Source organism: Dermacentor variabilis, chromosome 8 (genome assembly GCF_050947875.1).
Source record: "Dermacentor variabilis isolate Ectoservices chromosome 8, ASM5094787v1, whole genome shotgun sequence".
In the NCBI taxonomy this organism is placed as follows: Eukaryota; Metazoa; Arthropoda; class Arachnida; order Ixodida; family Ixodidae; genus Dermacentor; species Dermacentor variabilis.
In genome coordinates this window covers 3144652-3166966 of record NC_134575.1, presented here as the reverse complement: position 1 = coordinate 3166966, position 22315 = coordinate 3144652, and the positions used below count along the sequence as shown (strand labels likewise).

General features: G+C 46.3%; 1 protein-coding gene across 14 annotated transcripts in view; it reads right to left on the bottom strand.

The window, feature by feature from the left end:
* The window catches only part of LOC142589528 (uncharacterized), a 199600-nt gene that overhangs the window by 49024 nt on the left and 128261 nt on the right, over positions 1–22315 (bottom strand). For 13 of the 14 annotated variants that reach the window (XM_075700946.1, XM_075700943.1, XM_075700940.1 and 10 more), the window contains 2 exons: positions 13281–13402; positions 862–900 (listed from right to left, as the gene is read on the bottom strand). In XM_075700946.1, the coding sequence (XP_075557061.1) occupies positions 862–900; positions 13281–13402 (161 nt within the window). The remainder of the gene's footprint in view (positions 1–861; positions 901–13280; positions 13403–22315) is intronic. The other variant, XM_075700944.1, reaches the window with a different exon arrangement.

The following is a 22315-nucleotide window of genomic DNA, read 5'->3' as shown; positions in this document are numbered from 1 at the left end:
TGAAGTATACACACATCTGATACCAAGTGTTCAAGTTCGAATCATCATTAAGTGTAAATCAAGGTGAACTGAAGTCTCGCTACATGACCGAGAAGTGGTGGTCTCACCTTTCGACCTCTCTCACAAGTCTACTGCTGAGTCTGCTGCTGGCCGCTCCAATATTGTGTAAAATATCTTCTTTGCTCCTTTTGTTAAAACAACCTCCTCCCTATGCTTAGTTACCTATGGTTCCTGGCCTCAACATGTTCAGTCTCCTAGTACACCCTCCTTCTCAAAAACCAGGACATCCTTTCCTGTTGGCAACACTGGCTGTGTGTATGCTCTACAAGCCTACCGAACAACAACACATATAGAGCTTCTGCAATGTCTTTCTTGACCTTTTCCGGTGTTTTATCTGTCAACATTGTGCACTCATTCGTTGCCCACAGGCCCACATATACTGTAACAAGCCAGACTGCATTCTGGGTGTTTATCTGCACCTCATTACCATTCACTCATGCACCTGCCTCTCAGGATAACAAGGCAAGCAGCAGCGTCACGCACAAGCTTCCTCAACACAGCCCATAATCTCTTGTGACCTGTTTGAGATTGCACAAGTGTGATTGCATGTGTCTTTCCTCCTACGCAATAGGTAACCAGCCAACAATGAACACAATGTACACATCCCTCCTGTGAAGCTGAGGAGAAGCCATGTGTGCATGACCCAGTTATAGACTTGTGGTTGTAAGATGAGGAAATCTCTTTTGTTGCTGCTCTGTTTAAAGTATGACTGCTTCAAGCAATTTTTGGCTAAAGCAACAAATACTTGTGCTGAAAAGCAAGTATGGCTCAGTCAACAATGCGTCTAAGTTTATACTTTACCTCATTGTAAGGAGGCATGGTTACGACGACCTCCCGCCACTGGTAAAATGAATACCATCAGTTTATGCACAGCAGCCTGAAATTCGTTCAAAAACACTAGAATCTGAAAGGTTAAACATTGTCACTCTTTATTACTTCCTTCTGATATCACTTCTTCAGCAATTTCACATAAGAGGATAGTTTTTCGTTAGGAGCAAGCAAATACAGCAGATGCTGGATATATCAAATCCGGATATATAAAATTATCTATATCAAACAGTCTAAAAAATCCCCTTGAAAATTCCATGCAAAAGTATACCACTGTATTATGCGTGTATTCACCTCCTGTTCCTCATCACATTTGACATATAGAGTGTGCCTGGCCTCAACCCTGCAAGTGTGCTGCTCCCAACGCGGACACAACCACTTCTCACTCCACTGAACATAACTGTGCCGAAGCAATGGTGCTGTTTCAGCACATGCTCTCAAACACGGAGAAAAAACGAGCAAGGTGTGCATTGCTGAAAGCAGGTGTTCGGTATCAGCAAGAGCAGATCACCACACTGCTTCAATAACCGAAAGACTTGTCAGTCTGATAAGATTCTAGAAGAGTAGATGAAAATCTTTCACAGAGTAGCTCCGAGCACAAGATGTTGAAGTGGAGATGTCTGTGCCACGAGCTTTGCCTTCTTGAAAACCACAGATTCTCTGCATGAAGCATTTTAAGGTTCTGTGAGCAGCCAAAATGAATTCGACCCCAACCTTCACTTGGACGCACTTTTACATTACAGCTTGGATTTAACAAAACAACCACATGCCAGATTCCCACTTTGGCAGTCTTCACAGAATACCACCACAGAAGCAGCGTTCAAGACGCATCACTGTGTGATTTCGCACGTTCATGCACAACACATTTAATTCATGTTTGCAGTGTTACACATGACTGAGAATAGACTCGTACATTCTGTAAGCTGAAAGCTATTTTTGAATCTGACAGTGTGTTATGTGTAAGAGACATGCGGCACGAAACGACTACGACAACGATGACGAGAAGAAAGCGTTCAAAGCGGCAAGAGCGCACAAGGAGAAAGTTTCGGAGGCACGAGGCGTGTTACCCAAGCCATGATTGGGAGAAAAGCAGCAATACGCTGGCATTGTCTGCATGGCTCTGGCTGAAGAAGGTCGTCTCGCCAGCACCGTACTGGCAACGAGAGCTGCGGGCGTCTGGTTCCACAGGCCGTGATGCTGGCCTTCCGAAGCATGGCCGTCGACCTCGACAAGGTTTGAGTGAGGCTCCTAGGACTTACTGCAGTCTCCCACGGTAGTTCCGGGCACGCCAGCAGCAATCCCCCTTCGAAGGCAGACCAGCAACGCCACATAAAGCAATCCCCGGCACACCTCATCGTCACTTGAGCAAGGCACTGGACGGGAGCGGTGTTCAAAGGCTTAATTGGCTAGGACTCGTTGCCACGTCATCAATGACTGAGAAACATGCATCAGAGGCAGACGGACTGTCCGGCTGATACTCAGGTAACGACATCTGCAAGATCGCCAGGAGTACCGACCACGGACAAGTTGCCACGAAGCTCAGACTTTAAGGCAACACAAGCCGGTGACAAAAACTAAGCGTGTTCGACCCTATCAGCAACTGTGAGGCGGTAACAGATGTTGCCAGACCGTGGCCAGATTAGGATTCTTGGGGTTGTATTTGTTGGTTTGCGTTGGATTGCATTCCTAGGGTTTATTCGTATTCAGGGAGTGTTGCATATTTTTTATGTGTGATAAAAGCCTGTGTGCTGTGCCACTCGGCGTCCCTCATTTCCATTTCTGGAATGCATGCCCCCGAGATTGGTGACAACATTGGATAGCTTGCCAGGATTCCATTCCAGCCCAGTCACTGACACTCAGGAGTTGCAGAGATGGAGTGGGAATGTTAGGCGGCAGTAGCTATGGACCTAAAACTATCAAAGGAGGAGATGATGGCGTTTCTCGAGAGGGCTGAACAGGAGCAGGATAAACAGCCCGAACGAGCGCGCGAAGAACACAAGCATGCATGTGAGCAGCACAAACGGGAAAAGGAAAACCTTGAGCTGAAGTTGAGGCTAGCTGGGATTAATGCGTGTTGCCGCAATGCCATTAGTACACCAAGGTCGGCGTCATCCCACACACCCTCTCCTAGACCGAGGCAGATTTGTCCCAGGAAAATAATGGCACCCTTCGACCAACAAAGAGACAACCTGGAGGCATATTTGCATCAATTTGAGAGAATTGCCGATGGGCAAGGTTGGGAGAAGAAAGAGCGGGCCAGCACCCTGAGCCTGTGTTTAGTGAGTGAGGCATTGAGTGTGTTTCGTTGAATGCCAGCGGAGGAAACGCTAAACTATGAAAAGGTCAAGGAAACTTTATTACAGAGGTTCAGGCTGACCACTGAAGGGTTTCGTGAGAAGTTTAGATCGTGCAAGCCTGGGGATACCAAAATTAGAAAACACTTTGTGTGCCGCCTTGCTAATTATTTCTACAGGTGGACAGACCTGTCAGAAACAGAAAACATATGGAGGGGTTCGAAACAGAATTTTGGGTAAGTAATTCCTTGCCAGATGCAGCCATAGCCTGGCAATATTTATTAAAGGGAGAACGCTACACACGGAACAAATGACCGAACATGCGGACCACCAGTTTGCAGAGGCGCAGGGATTGAGAAATTTGGGAAAAAGTGATGGAGATGCACCCACAGCAGCAGTAGGAGGAGTGAGGAGCCAGGTTCAAATTAACTGTCAAAGAGTACCGCAAAGTTGTTTCCTATGCAACCGGTTGGATCATTTAGCGGTGAGGTGAACTGCCGAGTGAGAAATAGTCAACAAGAACCACAGGTGATTTGCCAGTTGTGCCATAAGAAGGGTCACAAGGCAGACGAATGCAGGACTAGACCCCTGAAAAAGAGTGCGTGTGCAATGAGGTCACAAGAAGATGGACAGAGAGGACAGAACATGCCCGTGGAGGAAGGTGAGGTACAGTCAACTGCAAAAGTTTACACGACGCAGGATCTGCCAAGAAGTTAAATTCTTGCGAAGCGTGGTCACACAGCCTCGAATTAAATGTTCCAGCATGTAATAGCTTTCGCCACCTACACAGTGATTCATTAACTACAAAGTGTCATGCCTTAACAGTGCAGGAATTCACATTTAAAGGGGAAACCGCATCCTGAAACTTTTGCTGTTGACTGTACAAGGGCACAAAGCTACAGTATTGACAGGCACGGGAGCCAATACTGTCCAAGTAAGGAAGAGTTTAGTGTCCCCAGAAAGTACGACCGGACACGTTAAAGCCGTCACCTTTGTAGATAAGTCCATTAAATATCTGCCAGAGGCCCGAGTACAGGTATCAACTACATTTTACACAGGACTGGTTATGGCAAGATGTGTGGAGGGTCCTCTTTACGATTTGGCGATAAGAAATGTACTGAGGGTGAGGAAGGCAGACGACCCAGGCCCAAGTTGGAAAGGGAAGGATCCAGAAAAGCAGGAACACACAGAAGCAGAGAAAGAAGGGGGCCTGAGGCAGACGTAGCAGCTGTAGTACAAAAATGAGCAGGAGCTAAGGACACCAAACCTGTGACAGCACTTTAGGTTACAGCCATTATTAGATTAATTATTACAGCAGCAGAATTTAAAGAATTACAGGATAAAGACAAGTCTACACAAATGTGTGAACAGAAGATAGCAGAAATAGTGAGAAGAAAAAAAGTCTGACAATAGTGGAATATGTAAAGAGTGTAAAGGCATTTATTAGTCACCAGCATTCGGGACCGACCATTAGAGCAGGGCACGGACTCCCAGTACAAGCGGCATTCCCCGAGCAAAAGCGCTGAAGGGATTGACCACAGCGACGCATGTTTGAAGATGGTTCAACAGGTTCAACAATGTAGTTGACGGGGGTACGCCTTCGGCGACACGGTAGGGCCCTTCATACTTGGGTAGTAGTTTTGAAGAGAGACCAGGTGCAGCGAAAGGAAACAGGAGCCACACAAGCGCTCCAGGAAGGAAGGTGACCACAAAAGTGGTGTCACCGATGCCCTTCTGGTGCTCTTGGCATTGGAGGTAAAAGCTCGAGTGAGATCGCGGCGCCCTTCAGCATTCTTGCCATGGCAGAAATGGGCGCACATTCAGGTGTATCCGGCCGGTATGGTAAAATTGTGTCGATGGTGTGTGACAGGTGCCGACCGTACAGTAAGAAAAAGGGTGAAAAGCCGGTGGTGCTTCGACTAGCGTAGGTCACGAAGGGCAGAATGACGTCCCAATATGTGTAGGCGGAGGCGACATACATGGCAAGCATGTCACCGACCGTACGGTTGAAGCGTTCCATAAGGCCACTGGTTTGGAGTGGTATGCCGTAGTTGTAGCATGAACAATGTTGCACTCTTTAAGAATGGCTTCAACTACTTCGAGACACATCCGTGATCACTGTGCAGTCCCTGAGGTAGCCCATGATGCAGGATGAATCAACAAAGCAAGAAGGAAACAACATCGTGTGCTGTAGCTGCCGGAAGGACGGCAGTTTTGGCGTATTACGTAAGGTAGTCGGCTTCCACAACGGCCCAGCTGCTTCCAGCCGATGTCAGGGGAAGGGGCCCACACAAATCGATGCTGACGCACGCAAACGTCAGGGTAGGGCAAGGCAAAGGTAAAAAAATGGCTGGCGAGAGGCGAGATGAAAATTTCTAGCGCTGACAATCGGGGCAAGAGTGAACAAATTTCTGAACATAGCTGTACATCCCTCGCCAGTACAGTCGAACCCCGCTACAACGAACGTCGCTTCAACGAAATTTTCGCTTCAACGAAATATTTCCAATTCCCCGTCAGCTCGCTATACAAAGTAATGGAACAAATTTCTCATCACAACGAACCATTTTTGGGGCGCGTTTCCGCTTCAACGAAATTTTTGCTATGCGAAGCTCGATTTAAAAATATATCTTACAATAAAACAAGCATATCGCCGCCCATCTATGTACTTCCATAGGCCCACGCTGCTTTGTTTCGCTAAACATTCGCTGGACCAAACTAATCCACTCACTGAAACGCACATGATCACCGCCATAGCTTGGTGTTGATGACTATCGGGCTGGCTGCCTTGCGACAAGGCGCGGGGGCAAGCTCCCGTTTTCTTCCAATCCAATTCAGAGCCGCAACCAATCCGTTGCCAAAGGACGCAGCAGCCTGGCAACAGCAGCGCGTTTGCCCTAGTTTTTTTCACTCGTGCTTGTGCTGCTAGTGCGCTGTAATGAATGCGAGCATGGCGACTTCATCTAGAAAGCGGAAGTTCCTCTCGCTTGAAGAGAAGGCACGGATTATCAGCGCGGCATCCAGTGGCAGGAAAAAGGGAGATGTTGCAGCGGACTTCGGCATCTCACAGAGCACGCTGTCAACGATCTTGAAGTCGAAAGACGCGATAGCGCAAGCTCTTTCTTCGGGGACATCCGCGAAGCGGAAAAAGCTGACGCAAGCGGCTCATGAGGACCTTGAGAAGGCTCTGTACACGTGGTTCCTCGACGTGCGCGCAAAGAAGATGCCGGTCAGCGGAAACATGTTGCAGCAAAAGGCACTTGGCTATGCCTGTATGCTGGGCATCAATGATTTCAAAGCCAGCTCAGGGTGGCTGACCCGTTTTAAGGCCAGGCATGAAATCGTCGCTAAAGTGCTGTGTGGGGAGTCGGCCTCATCAGACGCCGACGCTGCATCTGCTTGGGCATCAGCTACTGTGCCGGAATTAATGGAGAAATATGCCACATCAGACATATACAATGCCGATGAAACGGGACTTTTCTTCGAGCTCCTCCCCTCCAAGACGCTTCACATGAAGGGCCAGCCATGCAGCGGAGGGAAGCATAGCAAAAAGCGTGTGACTGTGCTCCTGTGCTGCAACATGGACGGGTCTGACAAGCGCTGCCCACTGGTGATAGGCAAAAGTGCGAAGCCGCGGTGCTTCAAAGGTGGCAAGAGCCTGCCCGTCAAATATGTTGCCAATAAGAAGTCTTGGATGACACGGGCCGTTTTCAAAGAGTGGCTAACCGCTTTCGACCGTGACATGACGGCAAAGAAACGTAAGGTTTGTTTGCTCATCGACAATTGCTCAGCGCATAACGTTGAAGACGTTCAGCTTCAAAGCGTGGAAGTAAGATTCTTCCCGCCGAATTGCACGGCTTTAATCCAGCCGCTGGATCAAGGTATCATCAATAGCGTTAAAAGCGCTTATCGACAGCGACTGATTCAGCGGCTGGTGTTAAACATCGACACCGGTCGGGCAATCGAAGTGGATTTGTACATGGCTGTACAGATGGTCTCAGCAGCGTGGACGGCAACCAGTCGCAGTATCATCTACAACTGTTTTGTGCACGCCGGCTTTCACTCCGATGCTCAACTGGCAGCGAACTCCACGTCGGACGAGGAAGGCTGCAGTACAATTGCTCCACCCTCCACAGAGGCCAATGCGGCATGGGCAGCCCTTCAGGACTCCGGAGATGTGCCGGCCGATGTTCACATCGGCGACTACATCGCTGTTGACAGTGAAGTGCTAGCTCACGAGGAGCTGAGTGACGAAGCTATAATTGAGGGCGTTCGCCACAACGACGCATCATCGGATGATGACAGCGACGCGGAGGACTTAGCGCCACCACCTGCAATAAAAGTGATGGATGCTTTTGATGTGATCCGCAGATTTTTCGGTGCTCACGATGACGACGTCGCGATGCAACTGTTCACCGAGTGCGAAAGCCGCGCCACTGCACTCGTGGCAAAAAAAAAAGAAGCAGAAGAAGCTGACCGACTTCTTTGGAAATAAATGATGTTTTGGGACCATGTGGTCCAACCTGACAGTGTTTTTGGCCTGTTTTCGCCTCAACGAAATTTCGCTTTAACGAAATTTTTCGCGCGCCCCGTCAGTTTCGTTGTAGCGAGGTTCAACTGTATTACCATTGTTGAAGGCGCTGGTATGTTTTGAAAACTCCAGAGTGTGCCCACTGTGGATCAGCATGGAAAGCTGTGAATATCTCAGAACGCAGACTGCGAGGTACTACTAACAACCACTGACGCCAGTCGGGTTTATAATTGCGTTGATGAAGAAGGTTGTCAAATGGTAAGATGGTGAGCTTGACAACGCAACATGCGAGTGGTTGGTTGTGCTGATGAACCAGAAATGGTTCATCAGAAATCCAATGGTCCTTGTGCTGCTCAGAAGCGATGGTGGTAAGGTCGAGCGAAGTAAGGGAAAACTGGGATAGTGAGCAGCAGGCACTCTCGTCAGGTAAGGGAAAGCACGATAGGGCGTCGGCGTCAGAATGCTGGCATCCACTGCGGTACAGCATGTGGATGTCATAGCCCTGCAGGTGAAGTACCCATTGGGCAAGACAGCCTGAGGGATCTTTCAAGGACAACAGCCAACATAGTTCATGGTTGGTGCATGACTACATCAAATAGCTGGCCATACAAATAAGGCCGAAACTTAGTAAGAGCCCAGATGATGGCCAGGCATTCTTTTTCTGTCAGTGTAATCGGTCTCAGCTTTTGTAGGCATACACCTTGCATAAGCCCCAACACACTCAGGAAACCCTTGTTTTTGTTGGGCAAGCACAGCACCGAGGCCAACACCACTGGCCTCTGTGTGCACCTCAATAAGGGCTGTCAGGTCGTAATGGCGCAAGATTCGCGGAGACGTTAGCAAACGATGGAGCTTTGTGAAGGCCTTGTTGCAATCGAACAACCACGAAGTGAGGGGTCCGTTGCTTCTAAGTAGCTTCGTCAGGGGCGATATGATGGCAATGAAATTGCAAATGAAGCGTCTGAAGTAAGAGCAGAGACCTATGAAACTGCACAATTGTCTGATGGACGTTGGCTTAGGGAATTCAACGGCGGCCAGAAGTATGGCTTGATTGAGCAGCATTCCATCCTTGGATACGACGTAACCCAGAATTGTCAGCCACCGAGCTGTGAATTGGCACGCCCCTAAGATCAGCAACACAGTGTTTGCCTGGATACACTCGCTGCTGACATAGGACGATAAGTCGTAAACAGCTCACTGTATCAGATATAACACACTGTAACGGAAATGCTGGGCAAATATGCGATATTGAATAACAAGTGTGCTTGTGGAGGCACAGCACATATCCAAACAGGATGGTCTGCTTCTATTTCTATCTTATCTTATCTATTTCTACCTTATCCTGAACAAAAATGTGCAATCAGCACTGGCGCTGCCAAGCGCTAAAGTGATCGTAACTCATATACCCAAAGGCAGTCAATCGTGATTACGACCCATTCGTGCAAATCTACGTCCAGTGCCGAATCCACATGCGGTGCCTGTCAGGTGGCACTGAAACCAGCGTTCTTGAAGCAAGCGATGTGTCTTCTCGGACGATCACTGAATCATGGCCCGATGCGTGCCACTCCATGCTGCGGCCACTATCTCAAGCGTCTTAAACAATTTCACGTCAGCGGGACGTGGATTTCTTTGTCTTTGCTCCATTTTGCTCACCGAGGTGCACATTACGCAATGCACTAGGTATGCAAAAACTGCTGTCACGTGCCGGTAGCAACATGCGTACCACTTCACAAAAGCGATAAACAAGATGGTGGCCATGACGTGTTTCCAGCACATGCGATAGCTCCTAGCACTTGGCTGTTTTTGTTAACAAAAATGGCGGTGCCCATTCAAGTGTAATGTGGTGGTATTTTAAGCAATTTTAGCTCAAAGCAATTGCATGTAAGAGCATTCTGATGCCTGCTAGCCTTGAGAAAGTAAATAATATGTGGGGTTACGTTCCAGCAAATTTCGTTGATGAAGGATTGTAGTACAGCGACATTTCATTGTCAAGAGGTATGAAATGCATTGAATCATATGGGCGTTTGCCGGGGGCTTTCATTGTCGTTTCGTTGTTGCGAGAATTTCGTTGTCGTGGGTTTCGTTATCACGGATTTCAAATGTATTGCTTTTGAGTGCAGTCCTGAACTAAAGCTGCTATCTGTTCCATCTTTCAACCCAAGAACGATTTGAGGCATGTTTACACAGAATGTGCAGAACTTGAACATTCACAACAAAGTTGACAAAAACAAGAAACACACCCTCAGTATTCTTTAATTTCTTTTCAGTCCCATGATTACCAGACAGCTACTGCAATGGTACCTGAGAGGTACACAATAGGAGGAGGGACTGCTTCACATGCTCAATCTCTCCCTGCAATCCCTGGCTTTTTGGCACTCATCTTAATGCCTTCTCACGCTGAGCAAGATTGTCCATCCATACTCAAACAGACACAACCTTATTGAGAGATCCTTCGGCTTGCCCAACACATCATACCCACTAAGCATTCCTCTGTTTGCGTTGCATAAGTACAATCAAACTTCGATATAACAAACCTTGATTTAACAAAATTTGTTATGTAACATATTATTTTCATTTTCCCATCTTAGTTACATGGAAACCCATGTGTATATTTTTGCAATTTAACTATTTGGAGCCTGTGTGGCTAGTAAATCTAGCAAAAAACTATAGATACGTCGGCCAAGGCAAAAGTTATTTCAAGCGTCCTATTCCATGGGAAGTTTGAGTGCCAAAAACATCAGCGCGTGCATGCCGGGACACGGTGGGAAGGAAGCAGCGCTGTGCTATTTATTGCATAGGCAAACAACTTGCGTAAACTGCGGGATGTGCAGCAGCTCGCAGCACTCAGATGAACACAAGAGCTGATGAGTCTTCCTATGCAAAGAGCTGGGGAGGCAGTGAACGCACAGTAATATGACCGTGCATGCGAGGGGACACTCTTCTCAAGGTGTCCACCAAGTTGACATTTCCAAATTCCCCGAGTTCTCCACGTTTTCCCTGAGTGCCTTTGCAAAATTCCCTAAGTGACCAAGAAATGTGTTATGTCAAGATGGGCTGACACCATGTCACCCGATGCTGCCTCTCTATAATAAGCACATGAAAAAACAAAATTGAAAAAAAAAAAACTTAATCCAGTTTGGATAGTAAGGAGTAGTGTCTAATTTATTCAAAAAGAAGAATAGAAGGGAGGGGTAAGTAAAATGCACAGCGAATAAAATGTCTTTAAAAAAATGGTAAAGAACACTGCAAATCAAGTCGAACATTCTCAAATACAAATAAAAAGGAGATCGATATAAAAGCAAACATTTTCGAATATGAGCTATTTCTGTCAACTGATAGCAAGCTCACTGGTATGAGGCCCGAACTCTGTCACAAGTGAGATTCTCTCTCAACGGCTGCTAAGTCAACTTCAACTGTGCTGACATACTCCCAGCCTGCGCACAACACATCAGTGTTGCGTTTCACTGCTTTAAAGAGTTTATTTTGGTTTGAAAGAGGGACAGCTGCATCTCAGCGTCAGCTAACGCTTTGCTTTTTGAGCTCAAGCTCCTTCATGTGGCGGCGGCACACTTCCTTTCCCATTCATTCCTCAATGCGTAGCTACTTTCTCTTCTTGTGTTCCTTCAGCCGTGCATTCGCCCCACGAACCATTTGAAGCATCCTCTTGGTCAGTTGTACAGTCAACGTCCTATTTTTCAGACTCCCTAGGGGCCGCAAAGACGTCCGAAAAATCGGCAAGTTGGAAAAAAATATATACTTGTCTTTTAGTGCCCTAAACTCTTTACCTACCATGGGAAAAATAGGCATATTTTCGTAGGTTACGCCAGATTATTTTGTGGAGGAACTACTGTAGTCAATATTTTATGCAATACACGAAGAAAAAGAAGAATGAAAGCCCTTTTCACGTATAAAAGCTTTAATAACAAGATGTATCTATAAAAAAATATAAATTGCCAGAACCAAGATTGTGGGATAAAACTGAACAAAATTCGTACACACACTCGCACCTACTAAGAAAGAAATGTAACAAAAATTATGAGCTATACAAAATGCATTGGCGTCTAATAAGCACTGTCTCCGAAAAAGTCAAAATTTTTCATTGAATAGGTATTCCACTCCAAAAATTTAAGTGCAAATACTACAGCGTGGCGTGCTGGGCTACAGCAGCCAATGTTCCGGGCTGGCTTGCATCGACATCGCTCTCAAATTTAAAGTCCACCGAAAAAGCAGCTTCCTCAGGCTCGCTGCTACCCAATCCATCGATATCAGTCACAAACTCAGCGGAATAGCGAGATCTGCTATCTTTGGATTCGCGCACGCCACTCCCGGAGGCAGGCATTTATGCTTTCTACTTTGATAATCGTGAAACTTTGTGGTGCGTTCAAAAATTCACATCTGGTGGAAAAAAGGTGAACTATGTAGAAAATAAAAATATAGCTCTCCTTCACAGGCTATGGCGCAGAATGTTCGTGACAATGTGGAAGGTGTCGAAAGCTGCGTTTCAAACCATCGTTAGCTTGCTAACGATGCCCAATGGGTGTGGTACGGAAAGAGCTAAGGGCTCAAATCGCCACAGGCACGCCCAAGAAAGCTCTGAAGGCCTGCCAGAGTACTTATTAGATAGACATATTGGTGCTCGTACTGTGACACAAGATGGCGGGTGCACGCGTGTATAATTAAGAAATACACACTGCATCCCGTGGCAATTGCCCCTTCTTATGCTTATGCTTCACTGCAATACTTTTGCATAAGCTTCACCACGTAACTGCTGTACAGAGGCGAAGTTGACTTTCGGGAACCAGCATTATGCATCGCGCTGTGCTTTGCAAGTTGTGAAGCCGATCGCGAGGACACAAAGGCACAGTCGGTGCCATTGCTGACAACAGCAAATTCTTTCAATAAAAAACACGGCACAGAATGGCAAGAAGCTTTATGGCGAACGTCGAAGTAGCTAGGCCTAGCGTTGCTGCAGTTGCTGTGAGCTCCGCAGTGTTGGCTACGGCTGCCAGCGGATCTGCATGCGAGCGCCGGTTCGAGGTGGCGAGGTAATCAAAATGGCAGCGATGGTGGCTTTGGTTAATGCTGTTTCGATTTGCAGTCACGGCAAAATGATCGGAAACTCAGACGGCGAAGGGTTCTTGCATCCCAAATTCCAGACGTTCTTATACATTGACTCTATGGGGTATGTGATGGTGCCGTGAAGCCATCCGAATTATCGGGCATCCGGAAAGTTGCTTGTTGACTGTACACTGGCAACTCCTTCGTGGGACACGGTGTCAAAGACAATCTGTTATGATTCCTCTCCGTTACTTGAGCCTGCATTACCGCGACTTTCATTCCCTTTCAATAAAATTAGAGCTAATTTTCCCTGACAGAAGCGCAAATGCCCTCACTTTTTCCAGAGTATTTCCAGACTATTCAATATCCTGAGAATTCCCTATTATCCCAGTTTTCCTGGTTCGTACACGTTGAACATCTACTAAATAAAAAAAAAGCATCCAATATTCCTGTTTCTATGGCAAGTTCATTTAATCGATCACAGACAAATATTGGCTCCAACAACATGGTACCTGAGATCCTGTTGCCGTCGCAACCATCATGGTGGTAGCTCCAGCTGGCGTCCCAGTTGGGCTGCCAGATGCGTTTGCCGGCATTAAGTTCGCTGGCACGGCAATGGTACCTCCAGGCACGGCTGCATGGCAGAGTCACGCACGTCAATGAGAAGCATGTACAGCTGACCCTTGATACTTTAACAAAGGTGTACTTTCCATAAGAAAACAATATGAGAACGGGAATTTCATTAAAACGAAGGTTTCTATATTTTAGGAGCCAAAACCACTCCATGAACTCCTAGAACACGTCTGGAGGCTAAAACCTTGTTATCAGGTGTGTAAAAATATTGTGCCGGAAAGTATTGTAGATAATTTTGTTCCAGCCCGAAAGGACGAAGACATAGACGAGATACGCAGGACATAGACAACATACACAGGTCAAGCAATTCAGATACTGAAGCCCTTCATAGACAAAGATGCCAAACAACTTACGAAATAATAGAAGCTTTTCATATTTTTCATACTTCATTTGCATCCGTAAGCCAGACATCAGTCTCGTTGTCAGACAAGGAATCTGCATATCTGCTAAGCATGTGCGCTCACCTTACATAATCTGTTAAGTCTTCTCTTGTGTTTCTTTTTCTTTGTGGTTTAGTTCATGCTGGCAATATTTTTCTCTTTAGTTTTGATTTCTTTGAAATTTTATGCTTTTTTTACCTTCGTATTTGTGTCTGACCCCATGTTCCTTGGTTTCTATGTGTGCTGCAATTGCTTATACAGTAAAACCTCGTTAAACCGTACCTGCTTAAACAGTAGTTTCGGTTTAAAAATAGTGAAGTCAATTCCCCGACTCAGCAGCCATTGAACATAATGTATTTTGTATCCGCATAAACCATACCAGCTTATTGCGTACGCATCGGTTAAAACGTAGCATTTCCACTTTTCGTCGCGCAAACACGGCGGTGCGTCGTCTCCACTAGGCGGCCCGGCAGAACAACAAACCTCGGATAAAAAAAACGCCGGGTGCTCAGCATAGAAGAAAAATTAGACTTCGTCCGTGCTATCGAACATGACACGAAGAAGTCGGCGCTGGCCCGCGACATGGATCTGCTGTTGACTACAGTGTGTGGCATTTGGAATGCGAAGTTGCTCGGCAGCGCTGCTGTGACCGCGAAGAGATGTCGGCTATGAGGTTCGACTTTTCGCCATTGTTGCCTCTGTTGTTGCCGAAGTGTCGACTAGCAACAGTGATGAGGAAGACACGGAAAGCGACAGCACGGGCGATTCAGGCCCGACAGTGGCAGAAGCTGCGCATTACGTCAGCCTCGTGAACGCAATCGTCGCAATGAGAACAGGGGCGCGGTAACGTAACCGTTCCAAACGAAAAGTTTTCCGAACTGCGGCACCCGGCAATGAAAAAGGCGCCCCGGGACTTATGGAGCTCTACTGCGCGCGTGCACAGAGAATACGTAACGCCAACGAGGAATCTGCCATGCGAGTGTTTGCTGAGAGGAGGGGGGCCTGGCTGAGAAGCTGGCACGCAGCTTCAGTAAGTTTGAGGCTGCTGTCATCGTGCTAGGCCACCGCGGCATCAAACGAAAATAACACTTATGTCACGCGAAGTGAATAAATACTGCATGTTTTTTCCCCTCTCATCGCACTCTCTCTGAGTTCCGTTTTCGACAGGTAAGTGGGCAATCTCATGCTATTTCGGTTAAACAGTACTACCGTTTAGTACGTACTTTTTCCGAGCTCCGGCCGACTACGGTTTAACGAGGTTTCACTGTATACAATGTTTTCCAATTAAATCTTCAGGTGAGAGACAGTGCTTGTCCTGTGTATCTAGTCTATGCCTTCATCCTTTCGTGCTGCTACAAAATTATGTTGCCATATCAACTTGCCCAACTTTCGTTCCTATTGTAACCTAGGTGATGGCTTTCTTATGTGACCCTGCTGTTTATCTCTATGCCAGCCTCACAGTAAGTTACACTCATGGCAAATGTTGCACATGCAATCTGACTAAAGAAGACACAGCATTGGGGGCGAACTCCATCAGCACTGGAACAGCTGGCAATGCCATCGGTGACATGCTGTGTGAGAGATCATTTACATACAGCTGCCGCACTGGCTGCATTGGCAACATCGTAAGCCGAGGAGCAGAACTCAGAATTAATGCTTTTAACTACAGCATGTGAGCCTTAAACGTGCTTGTGTTTCCAGTGCAGCTATTATAAATAATGATACATAGAAGGATTCCCAGAAATACTGTGTCGTTGAAAGGCCTATCACATGTCCCCATGCGCGACAAAATTGCTATAGCGGCATAATGAAAGTATTTTCGAGCAGCTGCCACAAGCTTTTGCTAAACAATGATTGCCTATGTCCTGTCAAGTGCTCATTGGCTGTCACCTATAGCAGGCAGCATGGTGTGAATACATATATAACCATGCAGTCACGATAAAAATATTGTGCAGACCTCACGCACTGTGGAAATCTACTTCATGCAAAAAAGTTTGCAGGTACAGCTTAGGCCACTTATAATTAGGGGTGTGCGAATATTTGAATTGTATTTTTAATATTCATATTCAATTAGAAAATTAGGTATTCAAAAACTTTTGAATATTTGATTGGATATGAATATTCAAAACCAATCAAATATATTGCTGGCTGTGCATGAGCAAATATGGTTTTTGGTGGTTATTTATATCTAAGAAAGTGTGCCCGATTTCGGGCTGAATTTCGCGATAATTTCATGTTGCTGGCAAAATTTCACCTGTAAAAGACGCTTAGCCAGTGGATGTCTAAGTTTTGCAGAAAAGCCAGCCTCTCAGCAGCAAGGAGCACGGGTTTGCGAACAGCAAGGGTGCACACTCTTGCAGGTGCCACCCCAGATCCTGAGCTTATTCCTTGAAAGCAAATGTGATGAGTGACGACTGGTACAGGGTCAAATGCCTCTGAGTGTGCGGAAAATTGATTCGGTTTAATAAGGCACAGATTGGTGAAAACAGACAACTAGCAGAAATTATTAAATTTTCAAAATCTAACATGAGCCAAATACACAATCTTCTAGTATAACAGCTTACTAGTTTAACTGTTTTACCAATGACAATGTAACTGCAATGTTCCAACATGTTAAAATAAACCAACTTGCTAATAAATGCATGGGCATATCATTATTCGATATTTGATTCAACATTTTATGCTAAGTATTCGTCTTCGATTGGTATTCAAAAATTTTGATATTTGCACACCCCTACATAATTTGCAAGAATTGTCTGAGGAATTATTACTGCTATACATACATTTAAAACACTAGTGATCAGGCTATAATTTTATGTACAGCAGTATACGTTGCGACTACAGTCAAATCTCAATAAACGAATCACGCAGGACTGCCAAAAATCGTTCGTTGTTTTGAAGTATCGTTGTCATGAAAAACTTGCGGTTATAAGCCAATGGACAAACCTAGGAATGAAAATGACGCACCCTGGCAGCAGACACATGTGCAGACAAGCATACTCTCAAAAATGTTTCACTCACTTCAAAGCTGCTTTATAAGAGATCAGTTATTTTCTTCTGGCATGTGCAGCACGCACAACCAATTAGGAATGCATCTACATCTTCCACTTTGCGCAATACCTCATCGGGTATGTCATTGCATCAAGCGATGAAAGTGCAGACTTTGTTCACGTGCACTAAAACATCAATGTTCGACACAGTCTCATCTGTGTTCGGTGACCCACAGTCGTCTTCCTTCAGGCCGTCATTGTAACTGAAGACGTCGCGAATGAAGTTAACATCTCTTAAGTTGTCAGGTCCACCGCCGTTAGTAATGCGCTGTTACGCTCCACGTAGTCATCGAAGGAAGAGACGGCGGGCAGCAGTCCCACAGCCTCAGTCCTCAGTCTCCTGGGTTGTTGTCGGTCGCCTCCAAGTCATCTTCAAGCAGCACAGTTGCTCTCACAAGCCCTGCTTTTCCCCAGCAGTTGTTAATGGTGGATACCTTCAAGTTCCACCAAGCTCCTGTTAGCATTTCCGCTGCCTGACGAATATCGATTGCAGTCAACTGCTTTAGGTGGAGGTTGATAATCAAACGCTGCACAAGGCGCTTACGAAATTCTGCTTTCACACTCTGTATAATGCCCTGGTCTAGGCAATGCAGCAAGGACGTGTTGCTTGGCAGCAGAAACTCCAAGCAAACATGTGTCAAGCAAACATTCACAATGTGAGCAGAGCAGTGGTCGACAACCAGGAGAATTCTTCAGTCATCCCTCCTCATTTGGTCGTCGAGTTTGATGAGCCACTCGGAAAAGACTTCTCTGGTCATCCAGGCTTTTTTGTTGGTGTGGTAGTAGTACGGTAACGACATGACATTTTTCATGCAGCGAGGCTTCACGTACTTGTTGATGACGAGCAGTTTAAATTTCTTCGTGCCTGTTGTATTGCAGCAGAACAGGACTGTCCCACGAAAATACGACTTCTTCCCTCCTTCGCGCTGCTGCCCTTTGAAGTGCATTGTCCGGTCTGGCAGGAGCTGATAAAAACATGCAGTCTTATCCACGTTGAAAATATTGTTTTCAGAGTACGATTCAGCCACCTCTAGAAAACGATGACTGTGCCAGGAATCCGTGCCTTCACTCTGTCAGCAGCGTTTTCCTCGCCCGAGACTACCTGCCAAGTTATTCCGTTCCTTTGGCGGAAACAAAAAAGCCAACCTGCACTGGCGTCGAACCTAGTTATTTCAAGTGCATCGGGAAATTCGCAGGCTCTTTCTTGGAGCATTGGGCCAAACACGGAAACGTTTTGCAGTCTAGCATCTTTGAACCATGTGAGAACAGCTTGGTCCACATGTTGAAGGTTTCCCAGTTGCAGCCATTTCCTCGTCGGAGCGAGTTGCGATTCCTAGTGAAGCTTGACAATCTTGTCTCGGTCTATCAAAATTGGTGCCATGGTCAATGGGGCAATGCCATGCTGTCAGCACAAGTCAATTTGCTTTTTCCCTGCGTCGATTTCCTGCAATATGTCCAATTTGTCCTGCAGCAAAAACTGCTTTCGCTTCTTCTTGGCGCCATCGACAGCTGTATACATCGTTGGATTTCGCACGAACATCGCCAAACCTTTGTCATTAAGTTCTTGGTGAAGTTTGTCGGAAGCAGATGGCACTTTACATGGTGATGATGATAGCTACTGCACTCGCATAATGAATCCTTACCAACTAGCTCAGCTTTCTGTCGTTCTAAACTGCACTCACGGTTTGTTGCACGCGAGAGTTGCGGCGCTGCGACTTTTAGCCAAATTCGTAATACTTATGTTCCTCGGTTATAAAGGGGAAAATAAACTATGTGCATTATTCTGAAATATGCGCTGTATTAGAATTAGTAGTTCTGAAATATTTTTACATTGAATATATAGGCAATCTGGCAGGGATATATTAAAATATTCATAAACTTTAGAAATTCGTTAATGTGGGGTTCGTAGTAACGAGATTTGACTGTACTATAAAATAAAATAGTAATAAAATGTTCCAAAATTAAAAGCACCGAAAATGAGCATAAGAGTCCGGGGGGAAAGAGAGGTCAAAGTGGACAGAAAGACACTTGCTGCAGCTGGAAGCCAAACCTACATCTGCTGCATTTTATGTCCAAAACTCATTATAGTGCAGAAATGGCTACAACACAGTCTTTCCAGACTTCTGTTTACCCTTCCCATAGAACTCTACGTATACGGACACCATTTATAGTGCAGCAGCTCGCGGTGAAATACAAGTTAACCGGAAGACCCGCAGACAAGCATGGTTGCGAACCCACTCCTCAACGAGGTGCGCTACCGAGGGGAGGGAAAAGCGACGAGGGCGATGCGGAGTGAACAAATAAACAAAGAAAAAGAAGGGGGGCGGGGAAGACGGCGGCAGCAGCATGGGGGTTGCCTAGATGATGGAGGAACCTTTGCTCGACCACTGCTTCGCTCAACCGCGCTGAACGCAGATATCACACTTGCAACCTTGATTGCTGTCAGTCTAAGCGGTGTCCCAAAAATCTAGTTTGGGGCTTTCAAGCTTCATGCCCACATGTGAACTTCCAGAATTTATACGAGTACACACATACAGGACCTTGGTAGGCGTTCGCAGTAGTTGCCCCGGCTGATCACCTCAGAAACCAAACTCTGCTTCACAAATGCTGTCAGTTTGGCCTGTGTGCGCGATTGCACGCTCAATCTCTATGTCGTCTACGGGTAAGAATATATCAAGGGAAAGCTCCTCACGATGGCACGCCGCCCGACACTTCTGCCAGCTAGGCTTAACCAGCACGCCTCGTCGGGAGTCGGCGATCAAAGCTTCGTGCCGAACCAACAGACCTGTCGCAATGGCTGTACAGCACTTGTAAAGCGGAGAAACCACCACCATAACGAAAGGGAGGGCACGGGTGGCATGGGCAACACTTGAATGGAGGCAACTCGGTTCACAGTCAACATCAGGCACACACGAATCAGTCCAGGAAATGGAACGAGACACTATACTGTGTCCAAAATTTCTATCATCATTCTACATTAGTTCTATGGAGTTGATGGCGGCGCCGGAGAAATTTCATATAATCGAGAAGTTCTGAAAATTAAGTCAGCGGCTGACTTTTCTCGACGTAGCACATTTTTGTGTTTTACTCTGCCTCATGCAAAGACTGCGGGTCCTCGGTCATTAACCTTTCAACATTAATAAATTTAGGTGGATGAAAACATCCTCGTCGAATGCTTTCTCAGATATGTGCGGATGCTTGGTTTACATGTTTTGCATGTGTGCAACCTTCGAACCTGAGGTGTTCACAGCAGCGTATGCTATCCCCCCTCAGGCTTGGTGAAAAAAAAAAACTTCGTCTGCAGGTAGCACACACTGCAGTGAATATCTCAGCCAAGTTTCACTACTATACAGGGCGTGTAGAGCTCGCAAGCACACCCCATAGTCACCTTTCTCTCAAAAAGCCTGCTCCTCTTTCGCTTCTGCACGCTTTATTTTGTAATAAAGCAGATTCCAATCCAAGGCTGCTATTGGCCGATGGCTGCCGTCAATCAAGAAGGGCGCTTGGATCAGTGTGCTTCTTCCTACTGTTACCATGTACAATAATACCTCCATTAACTTGAACTCTCATATCTCGAAAATTTGGCTAAGTCAAAATTTCCTGCGGTACCAAACAAATTCCCATATGTGCCAAGTATTTATTGCCCTCTATCTCGATGCAATTTTGAGCCAAATTGCAGATATCTCAAAATCTTCTCCGAGAAGGGAACAAAGTCTCCACCGCCGGACCATTTAACAAGCTTCGCGCAAAGCTACCGAGCCTACCCCAAAGTGGGCCCTTTCCCCGAATGTGAAGTCGAAACCTGGTGGCGTAACAGCTTTGTCAAGCAACCATGTGGCACGTCATGCGATGGGAGACGTGCACAGAAGCAGGCCCTGCAAAATAGCATGCTCGATGCAGTTCGTTTTGTTCACTTTACGCAATGCGCACAATTTACCATCGGAGGTGCGATTTCTGTTTTAATTTTATTATACGCAACGCATGCAGCATGGATTTTTTATTTTATGCAATGTAAAATAACAATGCATGTGCCGCGTGCCTTTTGGTACTACATCCTACACACATAGTATGTGCTCACGAATGCTCACATCGCTTTCTGTGGCACCGTTCCCGGTAAGTCCATGCCGCATGCGTTGCATAGCATTCGAACCTTCACAATTTTGTTCAAACAGCTTTGCTATTGACGTAATAGTTCTGCGGAAACCTGCAGGGTGGAGAGAAGTAATTAATAAAGGGAAACTCGGACATCCACCCGTTCGTAGAAAATGCTACAAAGGAAACCCATACGGGTTCCTCGAAAGATTTGCTATTGAAACGGCATATGCTGGCAGTGGTCTATGCAATGCTCGCGGCACTGACATACCAAGAAGAGTGCCACAGAAAGCAGCGTGAGCATTCACGAGTATGCGCTACGAGGGCAGGATGCATGTACCTAGTAGGCAATGCATGCGGCACGGACCTGCCGGGAACAGCGCCACAGAAAGTGACACGAGTGTTCACGAGTACACGCTATGGGAGCAGGATGCATGTACCGAATTTACTCAAATATAGCGCACACTTTTTTCCGATAAAATGGGTCCAAAAATTGTGTGCGCGTTAGAATCAAGTACAATCCTGAATCTGCATTACCATATCGCCAGTGGCATTTAAGAATGGCTGCTTTGTACACGCTTTGAGGCTAGCTGCCGTAGGTTCCTCCATGTGGTGCAGTACGTGTGCTTAGGCTAGTACACTGTCTGTCTTCCCGTTTTCTGCATTTGCTGTGTCAGCATGGAAGTGCCAACTGCAAAGACAAGCGATGCCGCAATTAAAAGAAAAGTGATCATGTGTGCAGAGATGGACGGAAATTGGGCCGCATCACGGAAGTTCGGAGTTCCCGAAACTTGCATGGAGGACTGGCACAAAAAGAAAACGCATTCTACTCTGGAAGCTGCTGCGTATGGCGCGGCCACGCAGCCCCTATCCTGAAATCGATCTGCGATGGAGACAGAGTCTACCCATCTAGGTGCACCGAGCTGCATTCTCGTCGTTCAGTTCACATTGAAGCGAGAGGATGCACAAAGGTCAGTTCACTCGCTCCTGCTACAGCACTTCCTCACTCCAGCATTTTGATAAGAGTTTCTGCGGTCAATGAGAGAGAAGTGTTCATGTTTGCTTGAGCACGTGTGACACCATGCTTGTTAATTTAGTTAGTAAGCGAGTGCTTAAGAGGGGACGCCGCCCTCGAAAACCAAAAAATTGTGAAAAGGTCTATTTTTTTAAAAACAATATTTTTGGGTTGTATGTCTCAAGCTACCTGTTCTGTAATTATCAGCACCCAGTTCAACCACAAAGTAAAAACTCTACTTTTAAGGCCACCACGGCCCACAAAACATGTGCAAATGCCGAAATGATGTCAAACTTAGCATACGCGCGCCATTCCCAGCCCATGCGGCCTGCCCGCACCATCTCAATGTCATTTTGACTATGAATACTTTTTCTCTG